The sequence below is a fragment of the Delphinapterus leucas genome, chromosome 3 (genome assembly GCF_059928025.1).
Source record: "Delphinapterus leucas isolate spDelLeu-1000000601 "Yukka" chromosome 3, BTC_Dleu_Yukka2, whole genome shotgun sequence".
In the NCBI taxonomy this organism is placed as follows: domain Eukaryota; kingdom Metazoa; phylum Chordata; class Mammalia; order Artiodactyla; family Monodontidae; genus Delphinapterus; species Delphinapterus leucas.
The window spans coordinates 125,771,793-125,784,800 of record NC_143131.1 but is presented as its reverse complement, the minus strand read 5'-3'; the positions used below and the strand labels follow the sequence as shown (position 1 = coordinate 125,784,800).

General features: G+C 39.9%; 1 protein-coding gene across 1 annotated transcript; it reads right to left on the bottom strand.

Annotated features, from left to right (window-relative positions):
- Positions 1 to 1,006: 1,006 nt before the first annotated feature.
- Positions 1,007 to 10,476, bottom strand: SPINK14 (serine peptidase inhibitor Kazal type 14 (putative)). The gene is made up of 3 exons (XM_089908587.1): positions 10,380 to 10,476; positions 9,549 to 9,666; positions 1,007 to 8,596 (listed from the first exon to the last, which is right to left on the bottom strand). The coding sequence occupies exons 1-3, from the start codon at positions 10,474 to 10,476 to the stop codon at positions 8,551 to 8,553; spliced, it is 261 nt and encodes an 86-aa protein (XP_089764713.1). The 3' UTR covers positions 1,007 to 8,550.
- Between the last annotated feature and the right edge of the window lie 2,532 nt (positions 10,477 to 13,008).

Genomic DNA, 13,008 nt, shown 5'->3' with positions numbered 1-13,008 from the left:
GAGTAGAGTACTCAAAAGGGTCTTGCCTCAGTAATGAGGAGTAATTAGCCAACTTAGTGAATACTGCACTGATCCCATCTAACTCTTAAAAGCAAAATTCCAGAGGATCACAATGTTTCCAAGTAACTGAGCTATGTGTCAGAACAAAGCTCAGGAATATTTCTAGAAATACAAAAATATTCAGAACCAAACAAGGTAAAATTCATAATGTCTAATATCCTAAAATATAATCTATAATGAGAAGAAAAGCAGCAAACCCAGAATGGACACAGATATTAGAATTAGCAGATAGAGCCATAAAAATAGTTATTGTAACTGTATTCCAGATGTTAAAAAAAGTTAGGAACATGTAAGATATGAATCAAACTTGTAGAGATCAAAATTAAAATGTTTGAGATTAAAAAGCTACTGAATGGTGTTAATCGAAGATGGATTACTACTGAAGGAAGAGTTTTGTGAACATGAAGTCAAAGCAATAGTGTTGGAAACCAATCCTCCCTGGAGGTCTTGGTGTTCCTGCATGGCCCAGGACTCAGAGCAGTGGAAATTGACACACTATAAAGATAGAGACTGTCATTCTCCCCAGAGCTATTTGCTTTTCATATTCTAAAGATGATAGACCCAAGGTAATTGTTTCCACTGATTTACCCTAAGCTCTGTATGGTAGAGACTGCATATTGTGCCAGTTCAGATGGCATCCTTCCCTTGGCACCTCTGTAACAGATACCCAAAGTGTCAGTGGGAGAAGTCCATTGGCTTCTTTCTAATAAGATGCGGAGATAATTTTAAGAGGACCCTGGAGCCATGTGTCCCCCCATGTAATCAACATGGTAGTTAAGGTTAAAGAGCCAACAGAACATATAAACAATCTGACAACAGTCTTATAGGATATTCAGAGTCAAAAGAGATATTCTTTCCCAGGCCAGTAAGGAGCAAGCTGCTGAGGAAAAGAGAACATGTTATTTTTATGTTAGTCTTCTTTCCATATAAAGTATGTGTGTGTGTATATGTGTGTATGTGTGTGTGTGTGTGTGTGTGTGTGTGTGTATAAAGAGACAGAGACAGAGAGAGAATATAACCCAAAGAAGAACATGTCCCTATATGTTTCAAAGGTTAAAATGTCAAGAGTGTCAAGAGAACTTAAGAAAAAAACCAATGATCAGGGTCTCCCCTGGTGGCGCAGTGGTTGAGAGTCCGCCTGCTGATGCAGGCAACACGGGTTCGTGCCCCGGTCTGGGAAGATCCCACATGCCGCGGAGTGGCTGGGCCCGTGAGCCATGGCCGCTGAGCCTGCGCATCCGGACCCTGTGCTCCGCAACGGGAGAGGCCACAACAGTGAGAGGCCCGCGTACCGCAAAAAACCCCAAAAAAACCAATGATCGATGGGACATTCATGAATACCATTAATGTAGACCTCCTCTACGGAGAAAAGGGGGGCTGGTGAAAATGTAGGGCCCTGCTGATCCAAGCCAGACATGCATAAATGCCTCTGCTTAAAGGCTGAGTCCAAAAGTGAGATTGTTTAATGTGGAAAGTGGGAAACAGGAACGGCCAGGAAGAGCACAACACTCCACGTTTCCTTTTTTTTTTTGAATTTTATTTATTTATTTATACAGCAGGTTCTTATTAGTCATCAATTTTATACACATCAGTGTGTACATGTCAGTCCCAATCGCCCAATTCATCACACCACCCCCACCCCCAACCCCTGGCCGCTTCCCCCACTTGGTGTCCATACGTTTGTTCTCTACATCTGTGTCGCAATTTCTGCCCTGCAAACCGGTTCATCTGTACGATTTTTCTAGGTTCCACATATATGCGTTAATATACGATATTTGTTTTTCTCTTTCTGACTTACCTCACTCTGTATGACCGTCTCTAGATCCATCCACATCTCCACAAACGACCCAGTTTCGTTCCTTTTTATGGCTGAGTAATATTCCATTGTATACACATACCACATCTTCTTTATCCATTCGTCTGTTGATGGGCATTTAGGTTGCTTCCATGACCTGACTATTGTAAATAGTGCTGCACTGAACATTGGGGTGCATGTGTCTTTTTGAATTACGGTTTTCTCTGGGTATATGGCCAGTAGTGGGATTGCTGGATCACATGGTAATTCTATTCTTAGTTTTTTAAGTAACCTCCATACTGTTCTCCATAGTGGCTGTATCAATTTACATTCCCACCAACAGTGCAAGAGGGTTCCCTTTTCTCCACACCCTCTCCAGCATTTGTTGTTTGTAGATTTTCTGATGATGCCCATTCTAATTGGTGTGAGGTGATGCCTCATTGTAGTTTTTATTTGCATTTCTCTAATAATTAGTGATGTAGAGCAGCTTTTCATGTTCTTCTTGGCCATCTGTATGTCTTCTTCAGAGAAATGTCTATATAGGTCTTCTGCCCATTTTTGGATTGGGTTGCTTGTTTTTTTTGATATTGAGCTGCGTAAGCTGTTTGTATATTTTGGAGATTAAGCCTTTGTCAGTTGCTTCATTTGCAAATATTTTCTCCCATTCTGAGGGTTGTCTTTTCATCTTCTTTACGGTTTCCTTTGCTGTGCAAAAGCTTTGAAGTTTCATTGGGTCCCATTTGTTTATTTTTGTTTTTATTTCCATTTTTCTAGGAGGTGGGTCAAAATAGATCTTGCTGTGATTTATGTCAAAGAGTGTTCTTCCTATATTTTCCTCTAAGAGTTTTATAGTGTCTGGTCTTACATTTAGGTCTCGAATCCATTTTAAGTTTATTTTTGTGTATGGTGTTAGGGAGTGTTGTAATTTCATTCATTCTAATTTCATTTTACATGTAGCTGTCCAGTTCTCCCAGCACCACCTATTGAAGAGACTGTCTTTTCTCCATTGTATATCCTTGCCTCCTTTGTCATAGATTAGTTGACCATAGGTGCGTGGGTTTATCTCTGGGCTTTCTATCTTGTTCCATTGATCTATGTTTCTGCTTTTGTGCCAGTACCATATTGTCTTGATTACTGCAGCTTTGTAGTATAGTATGAAGTCAGGGAGTCTGATTCCTCCAGCTCTGTTTTTTTCCCTCAAGACTGCTTTGGCTATTCGGGGTCTTTTGTGTCTCCATACAAGTTTTAAGATTTTTTGTTCTAGTTCTGTAAAAAATGTCATTGGTAATTTGATAGGGATTGCATTGAGTCTGTAGATTGCTTTGGGTAGTATAGTCGTTTTCACAGTATTGATTCTTCCAATCCAAGAACATGGTATATCTCTCTATCTGTTGGTATCATCTTTAATTTCTTTCATCAGTGTCTTATAGTGTTCTGTATACAGGTCTTTTGTCTCCCTAGGTAGGTTTATTCCTAGGTATTTTATTCTTTTTGTTGCAGTGGTAAATGGGAGTGTTTCCTTAATTTCTCTTTCAGAGTTTTCATCATTAGTGTATAGGAATGCAAGAGATTTCTGTGCATAAATTTTGTATCCTGCCACTTTACCAAATTCATTGATTAGCTCTAGTAGTTTTCTGGTGGCACCTTTAGGATTCTGTATGTATAGTATCATGTCATCTGCAAACAGTGACAGTTTTTCTTTTCTAATTTGGATTTCTTTTATTTATTTTTCTTCTCTGATTGCCGTGGCTAGGACTTCCAAAACTATATTGAATAATAGTGGTGAGAGTGGACATCCTTGCCTTGTTCCTGATGTTAGAGGAAATGGTTTCAGTTTTTCATCATTGAGAATGATGTTTGCTGTGGGTTTGTCATATATGGCCTTTATTATGTTGAGGTAGGTTCCGTCTATGCCCATTTTCTGGAGAGATTTTATCATAAATGGGTTTTGAATTTTGTCAAAAGCTTTTTCTGCATCTATTGAGAAGATCGTGTGGTTTTTCTTCTTCAATTTGTTAATATGGTGTATCACATTGATTGATTTACATATATTGAAGAATCCTTGCATCCCTGGGATAAATCCCACTTGATCATGGTGTATGATCCTTTTAATGTGTTGTTGGATTCTGTTTGCTACTATTTTGTTGAGGATATTTGCATCTATATTCATCAGTGATATTGGTCTGTAATTTTCTTTTTTTTGTAGAATCTTTGGTTTTGGTATCAGGGTGATAGTGGCCTCATAGAATGAGTTTGGGAGTGTTCCTTCCTCTGCAATTTTTTGGAAGAGTTTGAGAAGGATAGGTGTTAGCTCTTCTCTAAATGTTTGATAGAATTCGCCTGTGAAGCCATCTGGTCCTGGGCTTTTGTTTGTTGGAAGATTTTTAATCACAGTTTCAATTTCAGTGCTTGTGATTGGTCTGTTCATATTTTCTGTTTCTTCCTTGTTCAGTCTTAGAAGGTTATATCTTTCTACGAATTTGTCCTTTTCTTCCAGGTTATCCATTTTATTGGCATAGAGTTGCTTGTAGTAGTCTCTAGCATGCTTTGTATTTCTATGGTGTCTGTTGTAACTTCTCCTTTTTTATTTCTAATTTTATTGATTTGAGTCCTCTCCGTCTTTTTCTTGATGAGTCTGGCTAGTGGTTTATCAACTTTGTTTATCTTCTCAAAGAACCAGGTTTTAGGGCTTCCCTGGTGGCGCCGTGGTTGAGAGTCCGCCTGCCGATGCAGGGGACGCGGGTTTGTGCCCCAGTCCGGGAAGATCCCACATGCCGCGAAGCAGCTGGGCCCATGAGCCATGGCCGCTGAGCCTGCGCGTCCGGAGCCTGTGCTCCGCAACAGGAGAGGCCACAACAGTGAGAGGCCCGTGTACCTCAAAAAAAAAAAAAAAAAGAACCAGCTTTTAGTTTTATTGATCTTTGGTCTTGTTTTCTTTGTTTCTTTTTCATTTATTTCTGCTTTGATCTTTATGATTTCTTTCCTTCTGCTAACTTTGGGTTTTGTTTGTTCTTTCTTTAGTTCCTTTAGGTGAAAGTTTAGATTGTTTACTTGAGATTTTTCTTGTTTCTTGAGGTAGGCTTGTATAGCTATAAACTGCCCTCTTAGAACTGCTTTTGCTGCATCCCATAGCTTTTGGATCGTAGTGTTTTAATTGTCATTTGTCTCTAGGTATTTTTTGATTTCTTCGGTGATCTCTTGGTTATTTAGTAATGTATTGTTAGCCTCCATGTGTTTGTGTTTTTTACGTTTTTTTCCCTGTAATTCATTTCTAATCTCATAGCCTTGTGGTCCGAAAAGATGCTTGATATGATTTCAATTTTCTTAAATTTACTCACGCTTGATTTGTGACCCAAGATGTGATCTATCTTGGAGAATGTTCCGTGCGCTCTTGAGAAGAAAGTGTAATCTGGTTTTGGATGGAATGTCCTATAAATATCAATTAAATCTATCTGGTCTATTGTGTCATTTAAAGCTTCTGTTTCCTTATTTATTTTCATTTTGTATTATCTGTCCATTGGTGTAAGTGAGGTGTTAAAGTGCCCCACTATTGTTGTGTTACTGTCGATTTCCTCTTTTATAGCTGTTAGCAGTTGCCTTATGTATTCAGGTGCTCCTATGTTGGGTGCATATATATTTATAATTGTTATATCTTCTTCTTGGATTGATCCCTTGATCATTTTGTAGTGTCCTTCTTTGTCTCTTTATTTATAAACATTCTTTATTTTAAAGTCTATTTTATCTGATATGAATATTGCTACTCCAGCTTTCTTTTGATTTCCATTTGCATGGAATATCTTTTTCCATCCCCTCACTTTCAGTCTATATGTATCCCTAGGTCTGACGTGGGTCTCTTGTAGCCAGCATATACATGGGTCTTGTTTTTGTATCCATTCAGTGAGCCTGTGTCTTTTGGTTGGAGCATTTAATCCATTCACGTTTAAGGTAATTATCAATATGTATGTTCCTGTGACCATTTTCTTAATTGTTTTGGGTTTGTTTTTGTAGGTCCTTTTCTTCACTTGTGTTTTCCACTTAGAGAAGTTCCTTTAGCATTTGTTTTAGAGCTGGTTTTGTGGTGCTGAATTCTCTTAGCTGTTGCTTGTCTGTAAAGCTTTTGATTTCTCCATTGAATCTGAATGAGATCCTTGCCGGGTAGAGTAATCTCAGTTGTAGGTGCTTCCCTTTCATCACTTTAAGTATATCATGCCACTCCCTTCTGGCTTGTAGAGTTTCTGCTGAGAAATCAGCTGTTAACCTTATGGGAGTTCCCTTGTATGTTATTTGTCGTTTTTCCCTTGATGCTTTCAATAATTTTTCTTTGTCTTTGATTTTTTCCAATTTGATTACTGTGTGTCTTGGTGTGTTTCTCCTTGGGTTTATCCTGTATGGGACTCTCTGCGCTTCCTGGACTTGGGTGGCTATTTCCTTTCCTATGTTAGGGAAGTTTTCGACTATAATGTCTTCAAATATTTTGTCGGGTTCTTTCTTCTCCTTCTGGGACCCCTATAATGCGAATGTTGTTGCATTTAATGTTGTCCCAGAGGTCTCCTAGGCTGTCTTCATTTCTTTTCATTCTTTTTTCTTTAGTCTGTTTCGCAGCAGTGAATTCTACCATTCTGTCTTCCAGGTCACTTATCCATTCTTCTGCCTCAGTTATTCTGCTATTGATTCCTTCTAGTGTAGTTTTCATTTCATTTATTGTATTGTTCATCTCTGTTTATTTGTTCTTTAATTCTTCTAAGTCTTTGTTAAACATTTCTTGCATCTTCTCGATCTTTGCCTCCATTCTTTTTTCCAGGGTCCTGGATCATCTTCACTATCATTACTCTGAATTCTTTTTCTAGAAGGTTGCCTATCTCCACTTCACTTAGTTATTTTTCTGAGGTTTTATCTTGTTCCTTCATCTGGTACATAGCCCTCTGCCTTTTCATCTTGTCTATCTTTCTGTGGATGTGGTTTTTGTTACACAGGCTGCAGGACTGTAGTTCTGCTTGCTTCTGCTGTCTGCCCTCTGGTGGATGAGGCTATCTAAGAGGCTTGTGCAAGTTTCCTGATGGGAGGGACTGGTGGTGGGTAGAGCTGAGTGTTGCTCTGGTGGGCAGAGCTCAGTAAAACTTTAATCCGTTTGACTGCTGATGGGTGGGCCTGGGTACCCTCACTGTTGGTTGTTTGGCCTGAGGCAACCCAACACTGGAGCCTACCTGGGCTCTTTTTTTTTTTTTTTGAGGTATGCGGGCCTCTCACTGTTGTGGCCTCTCCGTCTCCGGGGCACAGGCTCCGGACGTGCAGGCTCAGCTGCCATGGTTCAGGGGCCATGACTCATGGGCCCAGCCGCTCCGCAGCATGTGGGATCTTCCCGGACTTGGGCACGAACCCGTGTCCCCTGCATCGGCAGGCGGACTCTCAACCACTGCGCCACCAGGGAAGCCCTACCTGGGCTCTTTGGTGGGACTAATGGAAGACTCTGGGAGGGCTCACACCAAGGAGTACTTCCCAGAATTTCTGCTGCCAGTGTCCTTGTCCCCATGGTGAGCCACAGCCTCCCCTGCCTTGCAGGAGACCCTCCAACCCTAGCATGTAGGTCTGGTTCAGTCTCCTCTGAGGTCACTGCTCCTTCCCCTGGGTCCCGATGCACACACTACTTTGTGTGTGCCCTCCAAGAGTGGAGTCTCTGTTTCTCCCAGTCCTGTCAAAGTCCTGCAATCATATTCCACTAGCCTTCAAAGTGTGATTCTCTAGGTATTCCTCCTCCTGTTGCCGGACCCCCAGGTTGGGAAGCCTGATGTGGGGCTCAGAATCTTCACTCCACTGGGTGGACTTCTGTGGTATAAGTGTTCTCCAGTCTGTGAGTCACCCACCCAGCAGTTATGGGATTTGATTTTACTGTGATTGTGCCCCTCCTACCATCTCATTGTGGCTTCTCCTCTGTCTTTGGATGTGGGGTATCTTTTTGGTGAGTTCCAGTGTCTTCCTTTCAATGATTGTCCAGCAGCTAGTTGTGGTTCTGATGTTCTCGCAAGAGGGAGTGAGAGCACGTCCTTCTACTCTGCTATCTTGGTTCAGGCAAGACTGGTAGTTCTGAGAATGCTCTTATACCTTCATTTAATTTCTAGATAGCAGTTTCCTCTCAGACAAGAGCTATAAAAGCTTAGAGCACTCTCCCAGGGTGTACTTTTTCTATTCCAAGTCTGTCTTAGACAAACTAGAGCTGGTGGATGGATGACTACTCTGGTTACAGCTGCGAGGGGAAGCTCAGCTGGTTATTTTAGGCACGTTTCCTATTAATATATATATATATTTTTAATTCTGAAGGAATATGGAAGAAATTTCTGTTGTGTTCTTTGGAAGACAACCAGGAGCCTTTACATATTGATAGATTATTCCACAGTTTACAGTATCAGAGACCTGATTAAGCCCTGTGTTTGTCTCTGACCTTTGGCTCAAATGTTCATTTTGTTCTACTTCTGAGGCTTGAGATACGGATCTGAGACCCATGTTAAATGAGACTTTCAGAAAAGTTTATTTATTAGGGAGAATATGGAAGGCAGCAAATCAATGAGGGGAGAGGTCTACAAGCTCACTAGGGGTAGCTCTCTGTCACTAAGAACACATCTAAGGAGGGGTGAGTTGCAAGAGAAGGATTTTCTCAATGGAAAGATAAAAAAAGGTACTTCTTTCATGTCTGAGTCCACTCAGCATTTTCCATCATGCAGAAATCTAATTTTTCCCTGAGATTTCCTGAAGGAAGAATCAGAATAAATATTTCATTAATATAATATCAGAGCTACAAAAATACTTGTAGAATTATCTATCACCCTTATTTTATATTTGAGGAAACTAAGAGCATAAAGGACATTGATTACAGACAAAAGCCAGGTTATTGGATTTCCTACCCTGTTATCCTTCCATGATTCCAAGATGCCACTGAAGATATTATGACCTATATTATAAGCTCTTTGAAAATAAGTTACTTAATCAGGCCTCAGCTTATGATATATGAGGCATATCAGTCCTCATCTTACTCTGTCAATACTCTTACACTTTGGCTGAATTCCTCATTAGTAGGGGTGGCCTGAGGCTTACACATTCCTGTCTCATTGCTCTTTGTGAAAATTACAAAATGATCATTGGGTGGAGGGCTTCAGTCTGGTGCCACGGGGAGAGTTTTTCTCCCTGTGAACTTCACTGTCTTATACAGAGATCAACCCTGAAGCCACAGTTTAGTGAGACTTAGTGTCTAATCACTGATAATCATGTCACATAAATCCAAAAACTAAACTAGCCAGAGGACCCAAACTTTATAGTCACCTATCCTAGCTCAGAGTTTCAGACACATATGAAGTTGAAGATATCTGAGAGAAGGCAAAAGTATAGTTTGTTTTAAAATCAAAGAATTTTAAGGACTCAAAGGGATATTTAAAGCTTCAAGTGAAAAAAAATCTATCAATTGGCATATGGGAATGAGAGGGCTGAGAGAAGAAAGGGCCTAGCAAACACTACTGAGTACAGCGAGTCTGCTTTCTACTCCAGTGGGCTTTGTATTGCCACATGTTCTCCTGAGCAGGGACTGATTATTATGAGCAAACTGGAGCAAATTCCTGGCTTCAAGGCTGTTGTACTTGGTAGAAGAGGTAATCACCTTGCACTAAGCTTTTTCATTGTTCTCTTCTTTTCTCCCAGTATTACTCACATGCTCTCAACACACAAGATGCAGGGATTTTCATAGGTTATCAAATTGTTGCCACAGATGGGTTGATATATACCAGGGCAGGGGTTCACTGTTCCATTGAACCAACTCAATCTACTTTCTTATATGGACATTTCACATGAAATTGAGTTGAAAAGAATGATATGATTAGAATTACACTCACAGACACCCCTGGACTTTACTAGGAAAATCTAAACATAGAATCATATCCTGGTCTGACAAAAGCTCTCTAGCTTCCCCCTCCACAAAGCAAGGGAACCAGAACCCACGTATGTCCATCAGCTAACAACGTACGTGATGCCCTTGTTGTCAGGACCTCCTGACAGGAAGAGAGAAAGGAGGCCTGCTATGCTATAGTGGGAAAAGGAAGAGTGCGTTAACAGGACAGATTTGGGAAATTTAGCTTCTCTCTCAATCTCCTTTATTCTCAGACTATTTGACCTGGAATTAGTCTTAGAGATTTTCTGTGCTAACTCAGCTAAGGAAACTGAAGCCCCATAATTGGAAAAGATGTTTCACTGAAATCTATATGCCTTGACTTAAAATATTTATCACATCTTACCTACTAAAAATATCTCCAAGCTAACTCTTATCTTGAAGTTGTAAAACATGAGATCATTTAGAGTAACTCCCTGATTTTGTAGGGAAAACTGAAAACAAAGAAAGGGGCATGTCTCAGTGGGACCAGAACCCATGTCTGCTTGCAATGTTGGTATCAGTGATGGCTTGAGAGCAGTGACTCTGGGATGATTGAGCTTGACGATGATAGTCTCAGGGGCTCTATGATTACCATAAGATAGGTAGATAAATTACCTCTAATACAAGGTGGGTAGGAGTTTGGGCTATTTAGAGAAAGAGGGATCATATTTGAGCTCTTCTCCCTTCTTCCCTTATCCAACACCAGCACCATGGCCAGGTCACCACCATCTGTCTGTCACCCAACTACTCCCTCCACTTTCTCCTTTCCTCTGTAGCCTCTAATTTCTGTAATTTAAACATCCATTGAATCATATTATTCCTGTACTTATACTCTTTTAATTGCATTTCACTGCACATAAAAAATTTCTTCTTAGTATAAGGTAAAAGACCCTATGTGATCTGTACCCTTCTGACTTTTCCAACCTTGCCTTATACCACCTTGCTCTTTGCCATTTTCCATGGGGTTTTTTTGGCTTTTTAAAAATTTTGTTTTGTTTTTGCTTCAAGTGCTCCATAGTCCCTCCATCTCAGAGTCTTGTGGTTTGTCACAACCACCCCATCAAATGTATTGTCTTTTTCTTGAACCTAAACTCATTATGCCTTCAGAGCTAAAGTTATGACCTACTTTCTCAGAGAGTTCCCAAAATACAATCCCAACTTTCCATTCCTTTTTAAATACCTCTAATCAGTGTGTAATAAAGCATTTATACAATTATTTGACTAATTCCACACTCCAAAGAATTATAAGCCCATAAGGGTAAGGTCCGTTTCTGATTAACCTTTGTGTGTCCAGCACATATATTGGCACTTAGTCTTGCTGTATAAATATGTGCAAAATGAGTAAGATTTTAAATAGTTCAAACTGAATGAATATAGTCAAATAATAGCAAGAATAATTAGTATCATCTTTAAATATAGCTTTTCTTTCTCTTTAGAGTAGGATATATTTTCATCGGGTGAGTAGGCTATGTATTCATCTGTGTAACTATAACATCTGCTGCACCCTCTCCCTCCCTCTCTGTGTTCCAGTCACGCAGGTCTTTAATCAGTGACTCAAGTAGGTAAATCTTCCTCACTGCTCTCCATCTGGGTGGCTCCTTCTCACCCTTCACATCTCAGATATCCCCATGCCCAAGAAGCCTTCACTGACCACATTGTTGATAGTAGTATCTCTACTTTCAAAAGATATTCTCTATTGTACCATCCTATTTCTTTTATTTATAGAATTATTTATAGAATTGACTATAAAAACAGTCACTCTCTTCATTTTTTCTGGCTATTTTTGTAAGCTTCATGAGAAAATAAGTAAGAATGAGTAAGGTTATTTTTGTTTATAAATTTATGGACAAGTGGAGGACTACTCTTGCAGGCAACCTTCTTAAGAGGAAAACTTTAGGACTCAACTCTATTAGACTAGAGTATAAATCCTGGACAAATTTTATAGACTTTTTTGCTGGAGCTATAGCCTCTGACAGGTTCTACACTCTGATCTCTGCGTCCCTTGAAGGCCAAGCTGCCCTCAAAACATCTTTCTCACCAGTCAACTCATGAATATATTTTTTTAAGAAGTAAAATTTAAAATTTACTAATGAGACAAAAGCTTAAAGTGCAAGTGCTCCTGAAGTGAGGAACTACAGTGATGCAAATCCACATCAAAAAACCAAAACAATCTTTCATTTCACTATTTCCCCCATTTATTAAACATTTATTTTACCCCACAATATGTTCAGTGCTCAGAGGTATAGCTGAAAATGAAAAAGGTGTCTCTGTCACTTTGCCCTCATACGAGTTGGAAACAGAATTTGAGGCTCTGTTCAGAGATTTCCTGTTCCTTCACATTTCCTCAGTCTATATCTTAGAGTTGGCGTTTGCCATTCACAACTCCCGTAGGCATTCTCTGCATATCACAGGGCAGTTAGGAGCATTCTTTCCACCAAACTGTGAGCCCCTCCAGAGCAGAAACCATGTTATGCCCAAGTCTGTGGGCATATAAGAACCTGCCCTGCCCCCTGGCAACCGCCAGTGTCCATAAACATTTTCCAGGCACTACCGAGGGCTCTGTGGTATACCTATGACCAAATCTCAGCTTGGGTCCCAGTTTGGATTACTCTCCTCTGAACTCCTATACCTACAGTGTACCTGCCACATTCATGTGACATTGAAGAACATCACTTGCCTCAGTAAGGTTCTAAAATAGTAATTCCAAAGAAAACTCAGAGCCTCGTTCCCAGGAAATTTAGAGGAAAATTACCTTAATATTTCCATGTGGTGGCCGCCAGTGTGGAGGGCCTGAAACCATAACAAATGAAAATAGTTAAAGAATCTAGTATCTGGTAAGTCATAGCTTAATTTGTTGACAGAATAAAAGAGTTCTATGTAGTACCAAGAAAGCTTGCAATAATTGAAAACATTATTTCATTTATACATATATTCATTCATTTTTTTAAAATGTGGGGTAACTCTTTTACTCCTGGTAGATAATCAGCAGAAGACTATATAGGTGCATCACTGCCAGTCCAGTGTACCAAATAATTTTTTGATTAACAGTAATTAGCCTGGGCTTGAGAGGATTCAGAGCTGACAGCCAATATATGAAAGAAATTAAGAAATGCTAGAACTTTAAAGAGATCTTTTAACCCAATCCCCATATCTTATGAAATGCCCAAGAATTCATGGCAGATATGTAAGAAAACTAAGCTCTTCAGTCTTTGAAGCTAGGTCGCTCTACATGACTTCTCTAAAA